General features: G+C 36.1%; 1 protein-coding gene across 5 annotated transcripts in view; it reads left to right on the top strand.

Annotated features, from left to right (window-relative positions):
- The window catches only part of CCDC91 (coiled-coil domain containing 91), a 115,288-nt gene extending 100,386 nt beyond the window's left edge, over window positions 1-14,902 (top strand). For 3 of the 5 annotated variants that reach the window (XM_041485965.1, XM_041485966.1, XM_041485967.1), the window contains one exon: window positions 13,692-14,902. In XM_041485965.1, coding sequence (XP_041341899.1) covers window positions 13,692-13,811 — 120 coding nt within the window. In that variant the 3' untranslated portion in view covers window positions 13,812-14,902. Of the gene's footprint in view, window positions 1-3,422; window positions 3,660-13,691 lie in introns of all 5 variants that reach the window. The other 2 variants (XR_005956725.1, XR_005956724.1) reach the window with 2 other exon arrangements.
- The last annotated feature ends 279 nt before the right edge of the window (window positions 14,903-15,181 follow it).

Genomic DNA, 15,181 nt, shown 5'->3' with positions numbered 1-15,181 from the left:
TTAACAGGATTAGAGAAACATTTACATTGACGCTTTAGGAGCATTTTCACACTGCTCCTTTACCCAACTCAAAGAGCAGTATAAATCCAAAGGATTAAGCCAGGGATTTATGGGAAGTTGTAGTGTAAGATGAGTTTGGTGCACCTGGCTCTCCTTTTCTCCTCCGTGGATAAGGATCCTGAAGCAGTGTGATGGATCTGCAGGGGATACAGAAGTGAGCCTGGCATTTCTTCCTGAACTTTTAGGTCTCTATAAGCTTAGAAATTATTGCTTCCAAATATTAAAAGGAAATTATAGTCTCCTGTGGAGGAATGTAGTATTTCTATTGATTGATATTAAAAGGAAATTATAGTCTCCTGTGGAGGAATGTAGTATTTCTATCAATTGATCCTATCAGGCATTTTTCTTCAGAGAACATTTTGGCATTTTTCTGCCACTCTTCAATAGCAAAACATCATGCATTCAAGAAATTTTTTATTTTCCTGGAAATTATAGCTCTGTTTTTAACAAATGGAAAGGGGAGTGGGAAATACAATTCTCTGCCACTTAGTTTCATTGAAATACAAAGAAAATTGTTAAATAACCAAAATTATAATTTCCAAACTCTGAGTGATCATTTATGCTGATGAAAGCGATTTAGTTGAAACTACATACATTTCCTATTGTAGGGTTTTATGCAATTACTTCAGCGTAAAATTGCCAGAGTTTGAAATTCTTTACTTAAGTAAAAACTGTTTCATATATCCTTTTGTGCCACAGTGTATTAATCTACAAAGACTGAGATTATGCCTGTACTCTTTAGTCAGGCGAGATTCCAGCTGAAACTGAAATCAAGTGGTATTATTACTGAGAAAATATTGTGCTATCAAAGCCAAAGAGGGAAATAAATAACAGGATGAATTATAATGTTCGGCAACAAGATGACTGGATACTCCACTATTTCAAAGCTACTCTTGTGATTGAGATGTATTGTGTTTTTAATCCAGTGAGTATCATCTTAATTACTGTAAGAGTAACTTTGGATTTGCTCTGCAGAAACATAATTATTCAGCTGGCTCTGTGGATGTAGAGTATTCACAGGGATAAAGACTTGCAGTGTGCACCGTACTAATGTCACCCAGATCTGTCTGTCAGTGGAGAGTGGTGTGGTTTTCTCATCATCAGGTGATTAGGCATCACCTGAGGTCCAGGGAAAGGCAAGATCTGCCATCCAGGGTCCCTCTATTCTGCAAGTATTTGATAAGGAGGCAGAGGAGGCTCCCAAATGTCTCTGTTGTCCATTAGGAAGGCTGTGTGTGACAGGAGGAAGCGAGGCATCCTTACACACCTCTGGCCCCCTGCAAGTCTCCTGTGTTACTCCTGATTCATCCCTCAGTGTTAGAATTTCATGGTGGACTTCTGGAAATGTGAGAATTGTAACCAGATCATCTGTTTGAAGATTGGTTGTTTTGTGTTGTGTATGACTTTCTCAAAATATGTTTTGCTGTTGAGTAGAGAAAAAGATTCAAAGTTCTTGATTAGGTGTGTGGGATTAACCATTTTTAGTGCAACTTGTGACTCTTGTCCATGGGCATTTTCAACAGACCTTTTGATTAACCAAGAGTAGGTAATTTAAAGAAAAAAAAAAGAACAACAACAAACCCCAGAAAAAATCTATGCATCCATGTATGCAAATGAACATGAATACCCTTATCTTGCCAACCTGGTGAGAAAGTTAGGTCAGCTGAATTTTGAAGCTTTAACATTTAATATTCTATTAGACTGAGTAAGTGAATGTTTTGAGGAGGAGGAGGAGGACTTTGGGGATTTTTTTTGTCATTCCTATTAAAATAAAACCTTAATTATTTGCTTTCTTTGTCTTTCAAATTCATCTATGTGCTTGTAATGGTATTTGTTTTTCACTGTCATTTCTTGATTCAGAATTTATGAGAATATACAACTAGGTATTTTTGTAACATAACAGCAGTTATAAATTTGATCTTTAAGTTGCTGTAATCCACATTGCTTTGTACTAGCTGGAAAGTTTAATCATTTCAATATGATCACTTGGATTAATTAAAGCTAAGAATATCATCTGCAGTTTTATTTTCTTAGTCATAGGTCAACTTCTTGGCTTTTTCCAAGTCCCTGCTGTACCATTCTTTTAGCACCAAGGGGATCCTAAAGAGTCTTAGAAAGTTAATGATGGCCGTGCTCAGCAAAGGCATTTTGGCATGCACCTGCAAGGCTGTCACACTCCAAAAGAGAAGAGCCAATTGTTCCACTCTGATTGATTTTATTATGAGTTCCCGGTGCAGAGATCAGAAGTTGGGTCACCGTCTCTTCCATCCCTAGATTTTTGTGATACCATTTTAATTACACTGGAATTGAGGCCCAAGGAGACAGAGACAGAACACAGAAGCCCCTTTTCTCCATTGTTTCCATGACATGCAGGGACAGTTTTGTGGTCTCTGTGTTTGTGTTGCAAAGATCCAGAAATTACAGTCATTTTAACGAGGTGCTCTGTAGAATTTCTCTGTCCATGTACCAGGATGAGATAAGCCCAGAGTCCTTGGAGAACCACCACAAAGTCACATTACTTGGCAGATTGTCTTGGCTGTAGAGTTTTGAGGGCAAATATTTTTTTTCTCTTGTTCACGGCACAAGTGAAATGAGTAGATAACTTTGTCTATAAGGATGGTTTATTCTGTTCTGAGCTGTGTTTTCCTACAGCTGAGGAATATTCATAGTTCAGGGTTTGTTTGGGGTTTTTGTGCTGCTTCTCATTTACCCAAGTGCTTTTATGTGGAGATGCTTGAACCTCAATAGTTTATCTGCTTACTCCTTTAGCTGGGGAATTATTTGAAACTTTTTGTAGTTGGTTATATGCAGGAAAATTCAGAGTATTTTTACCCCAAATCTTGCAGCTTCTTTGCTCTTTTTTTTTTTTTTTTTTCCTCAGGTATGTCTTTTAGTGTTTTCATCCTTCTGCTGAACTCAGATTTTTAAAAAGTAAATGGGAAAGTTGGCCTTACCATATGTGTTTTGATGAATTTTTCCTATAATTATTTCCTGCAATTGGATTCCTGCAGCAAAGCCAGTGGGATCAAAATTTGAGACTTAATCGAGTTGTCTATGAAGCTAGAGAAACGTGTAAAGAAATAAATTTTCTTACCTACAGCAATAGCAAGATTAGATAGATGAAGCAAAGGGATGTGGTTTCCTGTTTACTTTTTGCATTCAAATATTTATCTGTGTGTTAGAAATTCAGCAAGATGCTTCAATGGCTTATAGTTAATAAGTATATATGTTATTTTTCTGCTTTGGCTGCAGGCTACTGACTCATGTAATTTGGTCAAGTATATTTTTCCCCTCCCTTGCCCTTTACCCCCACCCCACCCTGCTAAGCAACAGTTTCTTCTAGTTTGTTTTTTTTTTTTTAGTAATGTGAAACAAGATATTGCCGATGTGAAAAACTGCTGTTCTCTTTGTGGTTGTATGTGAAAGAGGTTTTACAGCAACTTCTGTGAGTCAGAGAGAAGTTTGATAAGAGGATCCATGTTTATCCCTGAAAGAATTTTCTACCAAGGTTGTTGACATAGAGACCAAGAAAGAAAGAAGGATAAGTAAAAGAAACCTGCAACTGTCTATTCCAAGAAGCACTTTGTCTTTCCTGACCAGTGAGTAAACTGTAAACTTAGGAGTTTTGTAGGAATGTATAAGAAGCATGCATGCTGTGATCAAATGGGGTTGGAAGCCATCTGAAAATGGAGTGTTGCCTTGTATTGTGACCATCTCAACTACGACTCATACATCTCAATTGTATGTTCTGGGTGTAATTTCTCAGCAAAGCCTTGACACAAATTTGCATCTGGAAAAGCAGCAGAATAGCCAGGCAGGTGCCCAAAGGAAACTGCTTTGGGGAATGCACTCTATCCCTGCTCTTGAGGAGTCTCCTCTGGCTGGCAGTTGCAGGGAGGGTTTGGAGTAGCGTGGAGCAGAAAACCTGCAGATTATTGTGTCCTGCTGGTTGTTTCTCCCTCCTCCTTCAGAATCTTCCTGCCTGTGGTGTTGTAAGTGATGACGTGCTGAGAGCTGTGGGCACTCAGTCTGTGTGTGTTTTGAAATAAGAAAGTCTTGCCTTTGATGACAGTGTTGCAGCTGCAGCTTTATGAACTGCTTTGCCAGCAGCTGCCCTGAATTTTGCTGCAGTAGCTTGGCTTCAGACTCCAAACTGAGTTTTCCAGTAAAATGTTACTGTCAGTAGAAAACCTTGTGTTCAATCTTCTCAATACTGAAGAAGTCCAGTAGTAAATGTGGGCTCAAAAATTTTTGTCTGAATAGTAGGACATTAATTTTGTATTCCCTAAACCGTAATGTATAATTGCTTATCCTAATGCATGTATATTGCCACAGATTTAATGCTAAATTTATCACAGATTTGCTGCAGGCTGTTTTTCCTCATTTAATTTCTTCATTTGAATCCATCAACTGTAACTTATAATGTAACCATTACAGTGGTAATTTTAGAAAGATACCTGTATTTCATGTGATATCACCTTTGCCCATGACTGTTTCATGAATGTCCTGTTTCATCCTGTCACATCTTAAAGTTTCATTAAAATGAAAACCTGGCTGTTAAATGAAGTGTTCCTCAAAACCAAGAGGTGGGATTTTTCTCCTGCTGCTTCTATTTACCAAACTCCAGTGTGTTGTTAGGGCACACTTTGCTTTAGAGGTTGTGGCAGATAGTGTCAAAGTTTCCCAGGAACCTTCAGATAATCATGATGCAACTGCAGTCTCCTTGGTATCTAGGTAGATTAATTACAGCCTGACTCATTATGTTATTTGTAGATTCAGCTTTCCACATAACACAGTTTTTTCACCTCCCAGCCTAAAGCAGTGAATCTCTGCCATGTGTGTTATTAACCACCTGTTACCCTTCTTAGAGGCAAGGAAGCTGTGCTCCTGCTGAGCCTTCTGTTCATGAGGGATCACATTAGACAGAGATGTTTAAAAAGCATCCACGGCAATGGAGTAGCAGTTCTACAACTGTGGTTTCACAGTCATGCACATCATTAGGGTATTTTTTTCCAGTTTGTATACACTGCAAACACGATGCAATGATTATTTCTATTTTGCATACTTATTCACAGATAATGCAAAATACAAATTCACAGTAACAAAAAATATTGTTCTGATTAATACCTGCATTTGCTGTTTGCTTTTCAGTTAGGCTTAATTAATCCAGTTCTGTAGATATCATCTGGGTACTGTAAGGGAATTCTGTGAGCATGACTCAACATGAGCCCATCAGATAACATTTTTTTTATTTGGCTGGATAACAATAGCAATTTTTATGTGTAGGAAGATTGTTGCTGCTTTTAACCAAGCGTGGTTACTGTGGATTAATTTGGAACATGTTTGCATACTGACAAATGAAACAGATCTTTGATACCAGATCTATCACCCTGCACTCAGGGCTTTTCAGGAAGCATAGTCTAATAGTCTTCAGGCATTTTCCTGGAAAGGTGGCAATTTGGGTTTATGGAGCTCCACAGAAGCCCTGTGTAATCTCTGCCAAGTCATTTGTAGCTGTATTAAATCAGGATGTGATAGTGCCCAAGACTGACTTGGTTACTTAAAACAGTTGGAGATTAGGAGAAAACTATTAAGGACTTCTACACTCTGTGAGCATTCAGGCTCTGACAAGCCTGGATAGAAATCAGTCTGAGTCACTTATAAATCCTTTATTTAAGTGCTGTTGTAAAGTTCTAGTTCTTTTTTTTCATATCAGGGGAAGTGATCTGATGAATTTGGCCACATTGTGGTTAGTCTTCTGCTTGTGCCTGCCTTGTGGAGACTGCAATCCATTGTGTTTTAGAAGCTGTGTAGCTGTGTAGGCATTTGCCAGGGCCAAATATTAACTATTTGTCAGTCAGAGATTTTGAGGACGCTGTTTGCGTATGTTTCTGTATGTTTGTTTTAAGAATCCTGAATCTGTGACTTAAAACCACAACAATCAGATTACTGGATCAATCAGCAATTAACTATAATTGCTGATTATGGTAACTGCTATTTTTAGTGTATAGCAATAGTCTGTAAATAATTTTTAGAAAAAAGAAAACCCATGTTTGTAACCTGTTAAGTAGGTAGGTCACTGCAGATATTTCTCATGTGCTAATGCACGTAAATATTCATTATTATTTTTGTGGGCTTAGACAATGCCTATTTTTCACCTTCTCCAGTAGTCTGAGCAGATGCTGCAACAGTTTTTAGTTCTTTTTGCACTTGATCTAATTTCCTTGATTGAAAGCAAATTTCTTTCTCGTATTTATATGAAGAAAAGTTAGTATTTTCTTACATTCCTGGGTCCAGCTGGGAGACAGTGGAGATTCTGAGAGATTTGACAGGCTGTTTTCCCACCACCTTCAGCAAAGTAGGCAAATCTGTTTTAAAGATGTGTCCAACATATGGTATTATTTTAATGATCGAATTCTGAGCATAAAATCCTTAAGGTTTAGAAGTTGCAGCATTATTTATTTAAAGGGGAAAAACAACCCAAACATTTTCACATGGCAATATAATTTATTAAACATCACTCTTTCCTAGAGGTTGTCTTGAACACTGATGACTTTCTAATGTGTAGGAGATACTGTATAAATTACAGCCATGAAGAACCTTGTTTTTATATACTTAGTGTTATCAATAGTAGAAATTCACAGGTGGACAGACAAAAATGTCCTGTCCTGGGATTAACTCTAAAATAAGCTCTGCTGCACATATGTACCATATGGATCTGTTTTCCTTCTCATCCATTATAGAAATGAGAGGAAGTAGTTCATTGTTTCCTCATCCAACTCTCAGATTTGCAGGTTCCTCAAGGTAATAATTTTTCTATATGGTCTATTTAATGTGCTAGGGAATTTTTTTAAAGCCTTTTGTTGAATCTGTGGGGAGAAGTTTATGTTAGTAGAGTAAGAAAGAGTTCTGAACTCATAGTTTTACTAGAAATTCAGCATGTGGCTGAATTTCTGCAGCTACAGAACCTTTCAGGATTGTGTCAGGCTGATTCACTGGAGTGGGTTAGTTGTGGGGGGAGAAAAACCCAAACAAAACCTGTCTATATATAATAAAAATTGTACAAAGCAAAGCCCTTGTCTTTGAATTTTCCTCAAAGAGGAGCACTGACCAATCAAGCAGTGAAAAGACACTGATGAGTGTTTAATTACACTGCAAGGGTCTGCTGGACTGTGTTTGTTGGCCAACATCCAGTACAGTGGAATCTTAGCACTAAGGTGCAATAGTGCTTTTCACCATCAATTGGGCCACCAGGAGCCTGCAAAAGTTAAGCTTTTGATCATACATGAAAAGCCATTATTTTTCCAAAATACTTTGTCTCTAAAAATATTTATAAAGTATCACATATTTAAAATGCAACCATTTATTCACTTAATAATTCACTTCAGACTATTGTTCAGAAAGACCATAACTATAATTTATAGCTCAGACTGATGCAAAAATAATTTCAAAATATTTACCTATTGTTAGGTAATTATTGTTAGGTACAGATGTACAGGTGATTAGGAGTAAAAGAACTACCTAAAGGCAAATTCAGTTGCAACATCAATGGTTGACTCTAAGCAAGAAGTTGTGTTACATCTGGATTCCCTGCTCCAGGAGCAGCCCAGTGTATTTTTAACACGTCGTCATTGTCAGGCAAGTCCCTGCACAGAGGAGGAAGTGCCACTGACAAAATTGTTTAGTAAATTATTTATATACATGAACAAATCAAGCATCATTATAATTTCTGCCTTATACTTAAGTAATGTATATTCCTGATTCCACTGATTTCAAAGGGACTTAAATTTGTTCCTCTAGTCCTTAATAAGTGAGTATTTAAGTATTTAGAAAAGCAATCTGTCATCATCAGCACTTTTTACTGTTGTTCTGCTCTCCGTGGACACGTCCATCGAAGTGTTGATCAAACAGTGCTAAGTCAGAACTATGGAATGAAATTAAAATTATTCCAGAGTCTTTTCAAGTAAAAATAGGAATTGTTAGTTTAGTCTAATATTAATTTTCTTCTGAAAAGATGTTTAACTAAATAATAAAAAACATAGTCTGAAGTATGCCTGTCCTCATTCTTCAATTTCTATTTTCTTTCTTTTATAGAAATTTTTTTTAGTTAGTAAATTTATATCTTACAAAAGCATACAGACTAATAGCAAATGTAAATCAGTTTGTTTGCAAACAGCAAACAGACAAAGCTTTAGTATATTTATCAGCAATAAATTTACCAATTATTAAAACAAAGCTTCAATTGTTTTACCTCTGGTATCACAATGTCCCCTTTCTATTGAACATTCATCAGAGAGGGGACAGGAAATATTTAAGAATGCTTTTACTGCAAATCCTTTGGAAAATATGAAATTATGCCAGACTGATGTCTGTGAATAATTACCTGTGGCTAATAAGTATTTAACTTCAAAGAAATGCCTTGGTGATGAATCCTATTCAACAGCCAAGCAGCAGCTACTTGTAAACACTAGATAAATGGAAATCCTTATTATCAGTCCCTTAAATCCACCTTCAGAAGCCATTCTCTTCACACATCCATCTCTGTGTTTTCAGTTCTCCAAAACATTCATTTTGCATTTGAAATATTCCTGTCTTTGCATGAACATGATTTTCTTTGAGTAACAAGGATACTTTTGAGGATTTTAGGTCTTCCCCCACTTCCCCCTTCCTCCTGTATGGATGAACATAAGTGTAAATATCACTGCTGGAATATTTTCCTTATGGACTTCTTTGCATTTTTCCTGGAAAAATAACAGGAGTCAAAAACTTATTTTTGATTTTATGATCTTAGGGAAACTGCTCTGCTTCAATACAATATAATAGCATTATTTTTTATTTATTTTATGTGTGATCAACTACAAAAACACCAATAATAAAAGTACAATTAAAAGTTTTCTTCTTTAACATCTTTGCTCTTTCTTAATCTCTGGTCATTGTATTTGTTGAATTTCATGGTAAAAAGAAGATTGCAGTTTTTACTCATGTTAGTATCACAGAGCCAGTGTAGTGAGCTGAACTGCTACTGAATACATTAATCCTCTAATTATCATTTGAAGCACAGGTAAATTTTTCAATATGTGTTTGAATAATTGTAGCTACTATTCCTACAGCTGAAAATACATTTGGTATTGGGAAGTTGTGTTATCTGAGAGATAATTTTGAAAAATGCACTTTTAAACAGTCATATTTATACAGACAGGAAAACTGAAGAACCATATTTAACATTAATTTTGTTTTCTTCACTTTTCTGGGTGAACTTCAGGCCATAGTGAGATTAATAAGAAAATACACCTTTACTGTGGTGAGATCAGGATTTCATCTCATATCTTTCAGTGCCTAACCTAAAATGATATTTTCCATGTGCAATTTTGTTAGTTACTAGAAAGGGAGAGTACAATTCTGACATACAGCAATTTTTTTTAGAGTTCTGACTGGGTTTCTCCTCTAGTAATTTGAAGTATTTGAAGAAGTTGGTGAGTATTTAATAGAGGAAGATAAGTATGAATGCCACGAAAACAAACCTGTTTGCAAGTAGATATTGTAAGGGGAAGATATGAAGGATGTGCATACTCAGTTGTTTGTGTAAGAAACTAATTTCTACTTTAGGCATCACTCGTGTAGATTTCCTTTCCATTTCACAGAAAATTTGAAAAGTAAGATAAATTGAGGAAAATGTAGAGCTAAGAATGGTGGTTAACTTTGGTTTGGTTTCAGCTGTGGGTGGCTGAAGTGATGTAGGGGAACTTAAAGTGGTGGATTGACTTAAAGTGAAATAGAGCAGGCTGGGGTAGAAGCATTCTCCTGGTGGTAATACAGTGCCTTTTTTTTCCCTTTTTTTTCCATTTCCCAAGTCCAGTTCTTGCATCTGCTCAGGAGTTCTGCTGGGGCTTTTGCCTTCAGGTCATGCCTTGCATGGCCCCAAGGCACATCATCCTGGGTGGCCTATGGATATGACTGAGGTGAGAGCCCTTGTCTGAGGGTGTCTCATCCAGGCATCTTTGGCCAGAAGCAGTGTGGAAATGCACTTGGATCTAAGTGAACTGAGGCTTTAAAGAGAGGGGAACAAACAGCACTGAGTGTGTTGGATGGTCCTGCAGAGCTGGTCATTTTTGGTAAATGAAATGTATCAAGGATAGTGGAAATTTAAGGAGTAGAATTCAAGAAGTGTTTTTTTTTCCAAATCTCATATATCCAGTTTCTAAGCAGGATCCATACAAGTGCCTAGAGAGACAAAAAAAAAACAAAAAACCATACAGAGTTAAAAGATACTTTAGATTGGGTAACCTAAAATAATGAAGTTCTGGAACATTAAAGCTTTGAGCAAATTAAAGCTCCACCAAGTGGACACAGTCTAAAGAATTTGAGAACTTTGAAATAATAGATTTCATAGAGTAAAAGAGAAATATTGACTAGCAATGACAACAGTGACAGTATGGTGTAGGAAAATGCCCTTTCTTGGCTGATCTGAACCAACTTGATGCATTTTTCAGCATCTACAGAATCAGAACAGTTGGGTTCTTTTGGTTGTGTGAATGCTCCAGCCCAAATACGTTATTCATACCGATTACATTTGCATATAAGTTATATTTGCCTTTTCCAGATGTCCGTTTATGTTTGTTTAAATCATGAGGTCATTCCATGAAATGAACTGGACCTAAAAATATAGAGAGAAGACTGTTTGGAAAAGTGAGATTTAAAATATCTTATAAATTTTCCCATTTTGTGGAATATTATGCAAGCAGGAGCACAGCAGTGTGGAGGCACTCTTCAAGAAAGCTGTGTCCATTGCTAACAGTTCATTAAACAATATATTATATAACAAAGCTTCATTTGTTTCTATTTCCCAGCCAAGCCAATTTTCCCATTAACAAGCATGTTCTCCTTCTGAATACATTCAAATGTACCATTTTCAAAGACAGCATCATTGCTTCTCTTTTTGTGTTATGTTAAGATCCCAAGTCTTTCTGGATTGTTTTGTCATTTACTCTAGCATTGAAGATTTTTAGAATGCCCTGCTCAAGGCAATGCATATTCATAAACTGAGCCAACAAGGAGGAACTGAATTCTCAAGTTTTATGTTATTGCATTTACATAAATGTTTAACAAGCAATAAACTTTTCTTATGCACAAATGGAGACTACCAACTAGCCACTTGAGTTCAACAAAGATTCTTCAAATGTGTACTTAATTCATTTGAGACTTTTAAAATCTTGCTCAAGCCTGAAGAAATTCTGGTTTGTTCATGCTGCAGCCAATCACTACATACATTAAACATTTACTTCAGTGCTTGGTGAAATAAATTTAATCCTATACAATTTGAGATTGCAGCCTTGGTAAAGAAATTGAGCAGCAGCATATCAGAACACACATCTGGTGAGCTACTCTGGCCCCTTTAAAGCAGAATTTGCAAGGAAAGGCTGCATGAGAAGAAAATTGAGAGTTTAGCCAAAGCTCATGGTCAAAGCTCAATAAAGAATTGTCTAGGAGTATAATGATATAACATGCAATAAAAGGAAACCACCAAAATTCAGTTTCATGCTGAGCTTCTCCTGTTGATATACCTACCAGAAGCAAGAGAATCTGATGGCATCATGTGAGAATTGTATTAATTAGAGAAAGAGGTATCTTGTGTTCTTTCTTAACATGGAACAGATGATATTATGTGAACTGCGCTGTATCTGTCCATTCATTCCCCAAAGAAATACGGATCACAAGCACAAAAATATATCTGCAAGCTTCCCCAGGCAAAATATTTTGGTCCACAAGATACAAAGGAGGCAAGATACTTTTCAAGTCAGAGAAAATGCACCAGAACAACGGAGTGGGGTTTTTTTGTTCCATTGTTCCACAGTCTTCCAGATACAGCTTCTTTAGAGATTAGTGTGCTGTTTCTTCCATTTTCTTGTCAGTAGCAGCTGTTACTTGAATATATCAAGAACAGACTTTTCTGACATTTATTTGAACTAGATCTACTTTAAAATCTGTTGTAAATCAGTAGGCTAGGTTCTCGTCAGGCTGTGTCTGGAGCCCTAATGCCTGCTTTTGCAGACAGATGCAAAATTTTGAACAGCAGAAGTAGAAACACAGGCAGACTGGGTGGGATGGGGCTCTGAGCAGCCTGGTCCAGTGGGAGGTGCCCCTGCCCATGGCAGGGGGTTTGAACTGGGTGATCTTTAAAGTCCCTTCCAACCCGAGCCACCCAGTGATTATATGCTTCTCCTACTGAAGGAGAGTTTTATGATTGTGTGGTATTTAGAAAATACGTGTGTTTTCTGCTGGTGGCAAGATTTGGTACATTCAGCTCTGTTGAAACAAATGGCCAAAATATTCTAACTACCCAGTTTTGCATAAATTAGAGGAACTTACGGAGCAGAAAAGCACAGGGTCATAAAAATGTTTCCCTTTGTGTATTAAATCACAGCGCTGCCACTTTTTCCTGACTGCATTTTCAAAGTGAAGTGGGAAGCTGTCACTATCCTTGCCTTGCATTCTGTGTTGATATTTTTAAAAAAAGGCTATCTGTTATAAAACAAAATGGGCATTCAAGTGACTGTTAGAGCAATTAACTGGGCTGCTGATTGATAAACAGATCAGTTTTTGTTGAAAGCTGTAATTAAAGCTGTGAGTCCGAAATATATGAGTCAGGATACATTTTTTGAAAAATCATCCATTTTCCATTGCACATGAACTTGTGCATAATAATCTGACAGAAATGCTGACTTCTTCAAAATTCCATTATTTCCTTTCCCTTGAGTGGCATAATTTTTATGCCATATTAGCCTTGTACCACTACTTTTCAGTCTCACCCTGTGTCATAGTTATATGGATATTTAGTTGAATTTGGGCTGATTAAAGGATAGCCAGATTGAAAACATCTCTCACTTGTGATAATATTTGTTTGACGTCTGAACTTCAACATTCAAATGGAAGGAATTTTGCAGTGCATTTTATTTATTAATTAATGTTTAAAAAATCAAATGCTTTTCAGTAAACCATATTTTTGTCATTTATATGATAAACCCTGCCAAATCTTACTGTGGTGTTCTTACCTTTTTTGGTGGGGAAGATTGTCTATACACCAATGATATATATATATATATATATATATATATATATATATATATATGTATATATATTTCACATTGTTTGGCATTAGGGGACAAAATGTAGGAACAAGCAAAATAAATAGCAATATGTTGACTTTTTCCTCTGGGAACTACTTAAACATGCTGCCATTTAAATTGCTAGAAGACTTCAAAATTTTGAATATGCAGTCATATGTAGTGATGAGTTTAAACTCGAAGTTTAAAGTTTTGTTTTTATAAAAGCAAAGCTGTAATATCCGTGGGGATTTACCTAGCATGGCAGTTAGGCTGTTTAGCATTCTCAAATAGATTGTGTAGAATTTGACAGCTTTAAAGTTACTTTTATCCTTGTTTTCATTTTATTTTGGAGAAACTCAAATACTCCATTGAAAAGTTGTTATGAAATTATACACATTGAAATTACTTAGGTTCTTTAGTTGATGAATTTTTCTTGTATAATATTGTTGGATTTTTGCTGACAAACTCTGCCATTTGTTTTCAGGTTTTCTTAAAGTTGATTGATCTTTCTTTCTTTTATTTCAACAGCTTGATGAAGTTGTCCGCCAGAGAAATCTGCATAGTTTGGAACTTTTCCTTTCATGTGCACAGAAACAGTTAAATGTTTTATTAAAGGAAGAGCCAACCCCAGCAGAAAACAGAGACTGACATTCTCAGTGCTGATGATACAGTGTGATTTGTGAAGCTGCAAATCTCCATCTAGCAAATGATGAATATATTCCAATCATTTTGGATTGTATCATTGAGTCAAGATTGATCTGAAATTCTTGATAGAAATGTTTGTGGACGATGTTCTTCTATTTATTTATTTATTTTACTACTATTATCAGATAGCAAATAGGAGAGGGAAAAAAATCCTTGGGAAAAAAATTGGCTTATTTAGGATTTGTTTTATTTAGGATTTTGCTTTCATTAGATTTTCTAATAGCCCGTGTCAAAAGTTTCCGTGTTATGTCTGAAATTATGACATTTCCCTGTTATGTCTGTTTTAAATTTGGCACCATGTGTTAATGTGATTTACCATTATTTTTGATATTTTAAAAAATGGAGACAAACATTTAGTTGATTATAGGTACAAATCCATCTCTATTTCCAAAGTATCTACCCGTAAAGTCCATTGCCTCAGGTGAACCTGAGTAGCTTATTATTTCTTACTGCTTTTCTGATGTAGAAAGGAGAATCAGTACTGAAACATAATAGTGTTGTCAGGCATTTCTTAAATAGTTTATAAACAAATCCAGTTCTAGGAACAGAAAAAATTTAAAAACTAAACAGTACATCTGTTTAGGGTAGTGTAAAACATTGCCATGACCAATGTATAGTATGTATTTTATTTCTGTTTTACAGAGCTAGTTCAATTCCAAAAGTCATTTTCTCATGAAGTTACGATTAATGTGACTGACCTCAGTTTCAGGAAGAAGATGTATGTAATTATGTGGAGACTGATACTCACTGCCTCAGTGGAATTTCTGACAGAATAAGGAATGCAGATTGCTGACCTCACATGCCCTTTCGAAGTGCATCCAAGGAAGTAGAAAAACTCCGCACTGACATTATTGGACTTTGGATCACTCATAGGTCTTTCTAGTCTTGCTGACAGCAGATGGAGTGGAATTTCTGTGCCTACAGGCTATTGATTGTAGAACTGGGGCCTTAGTTGTAGAAGATCTCTGAATGAAATAAGGGAAAATAAGTGTTCATGCTTAGGTACGCAAATAAACTAAGAATGATCTCTCTTACAGTGAGCTTATGGACATTTTTTAAGTGTGGTTCTTCTTATTTGGAGGGGTTTTGGGTTTTTTTGTTAAGCTGATTTTTTTTCATCAGCACTTTCCAAAAATTGCTTTCTTATAGTAATAAGGAACGCCAAATGGTTGCACATGTATTGGCAGTATGAAATATGTATTGCACAAAGTTAAGGTTTTTATTTAAATCTTTTCCTGTGCTTCATTTTTGTAGTCAAACCCGAAGGTTTTGTCTTTTGTATACACAAAGGTTTACTGAAGAAGTAAACAGGG

This window comes from Pyrgilauda ruficollis, unplaced genomic scaffold, assembly GCF_017590135.1.
Source record: "Pyrgilauda ruficollis isolate IOZ18807 unplaced genomic scaffold, ASM1759013v1 scaffold73, whole genome shotgun sequence".
In the NCBI taxonomy this organism is placed as follows: domain Eukaryota; kingdom Metazoa; phylum Chordata; class Aves; order Passeriformes; family Passeridae; genus Pyrgilauda; species Pyrgilauda ruficollis.
Note: the sequence above shows the minus strand (reverse complement) of the source record. Positions and strands in the feature narration are given on the sequence as shown.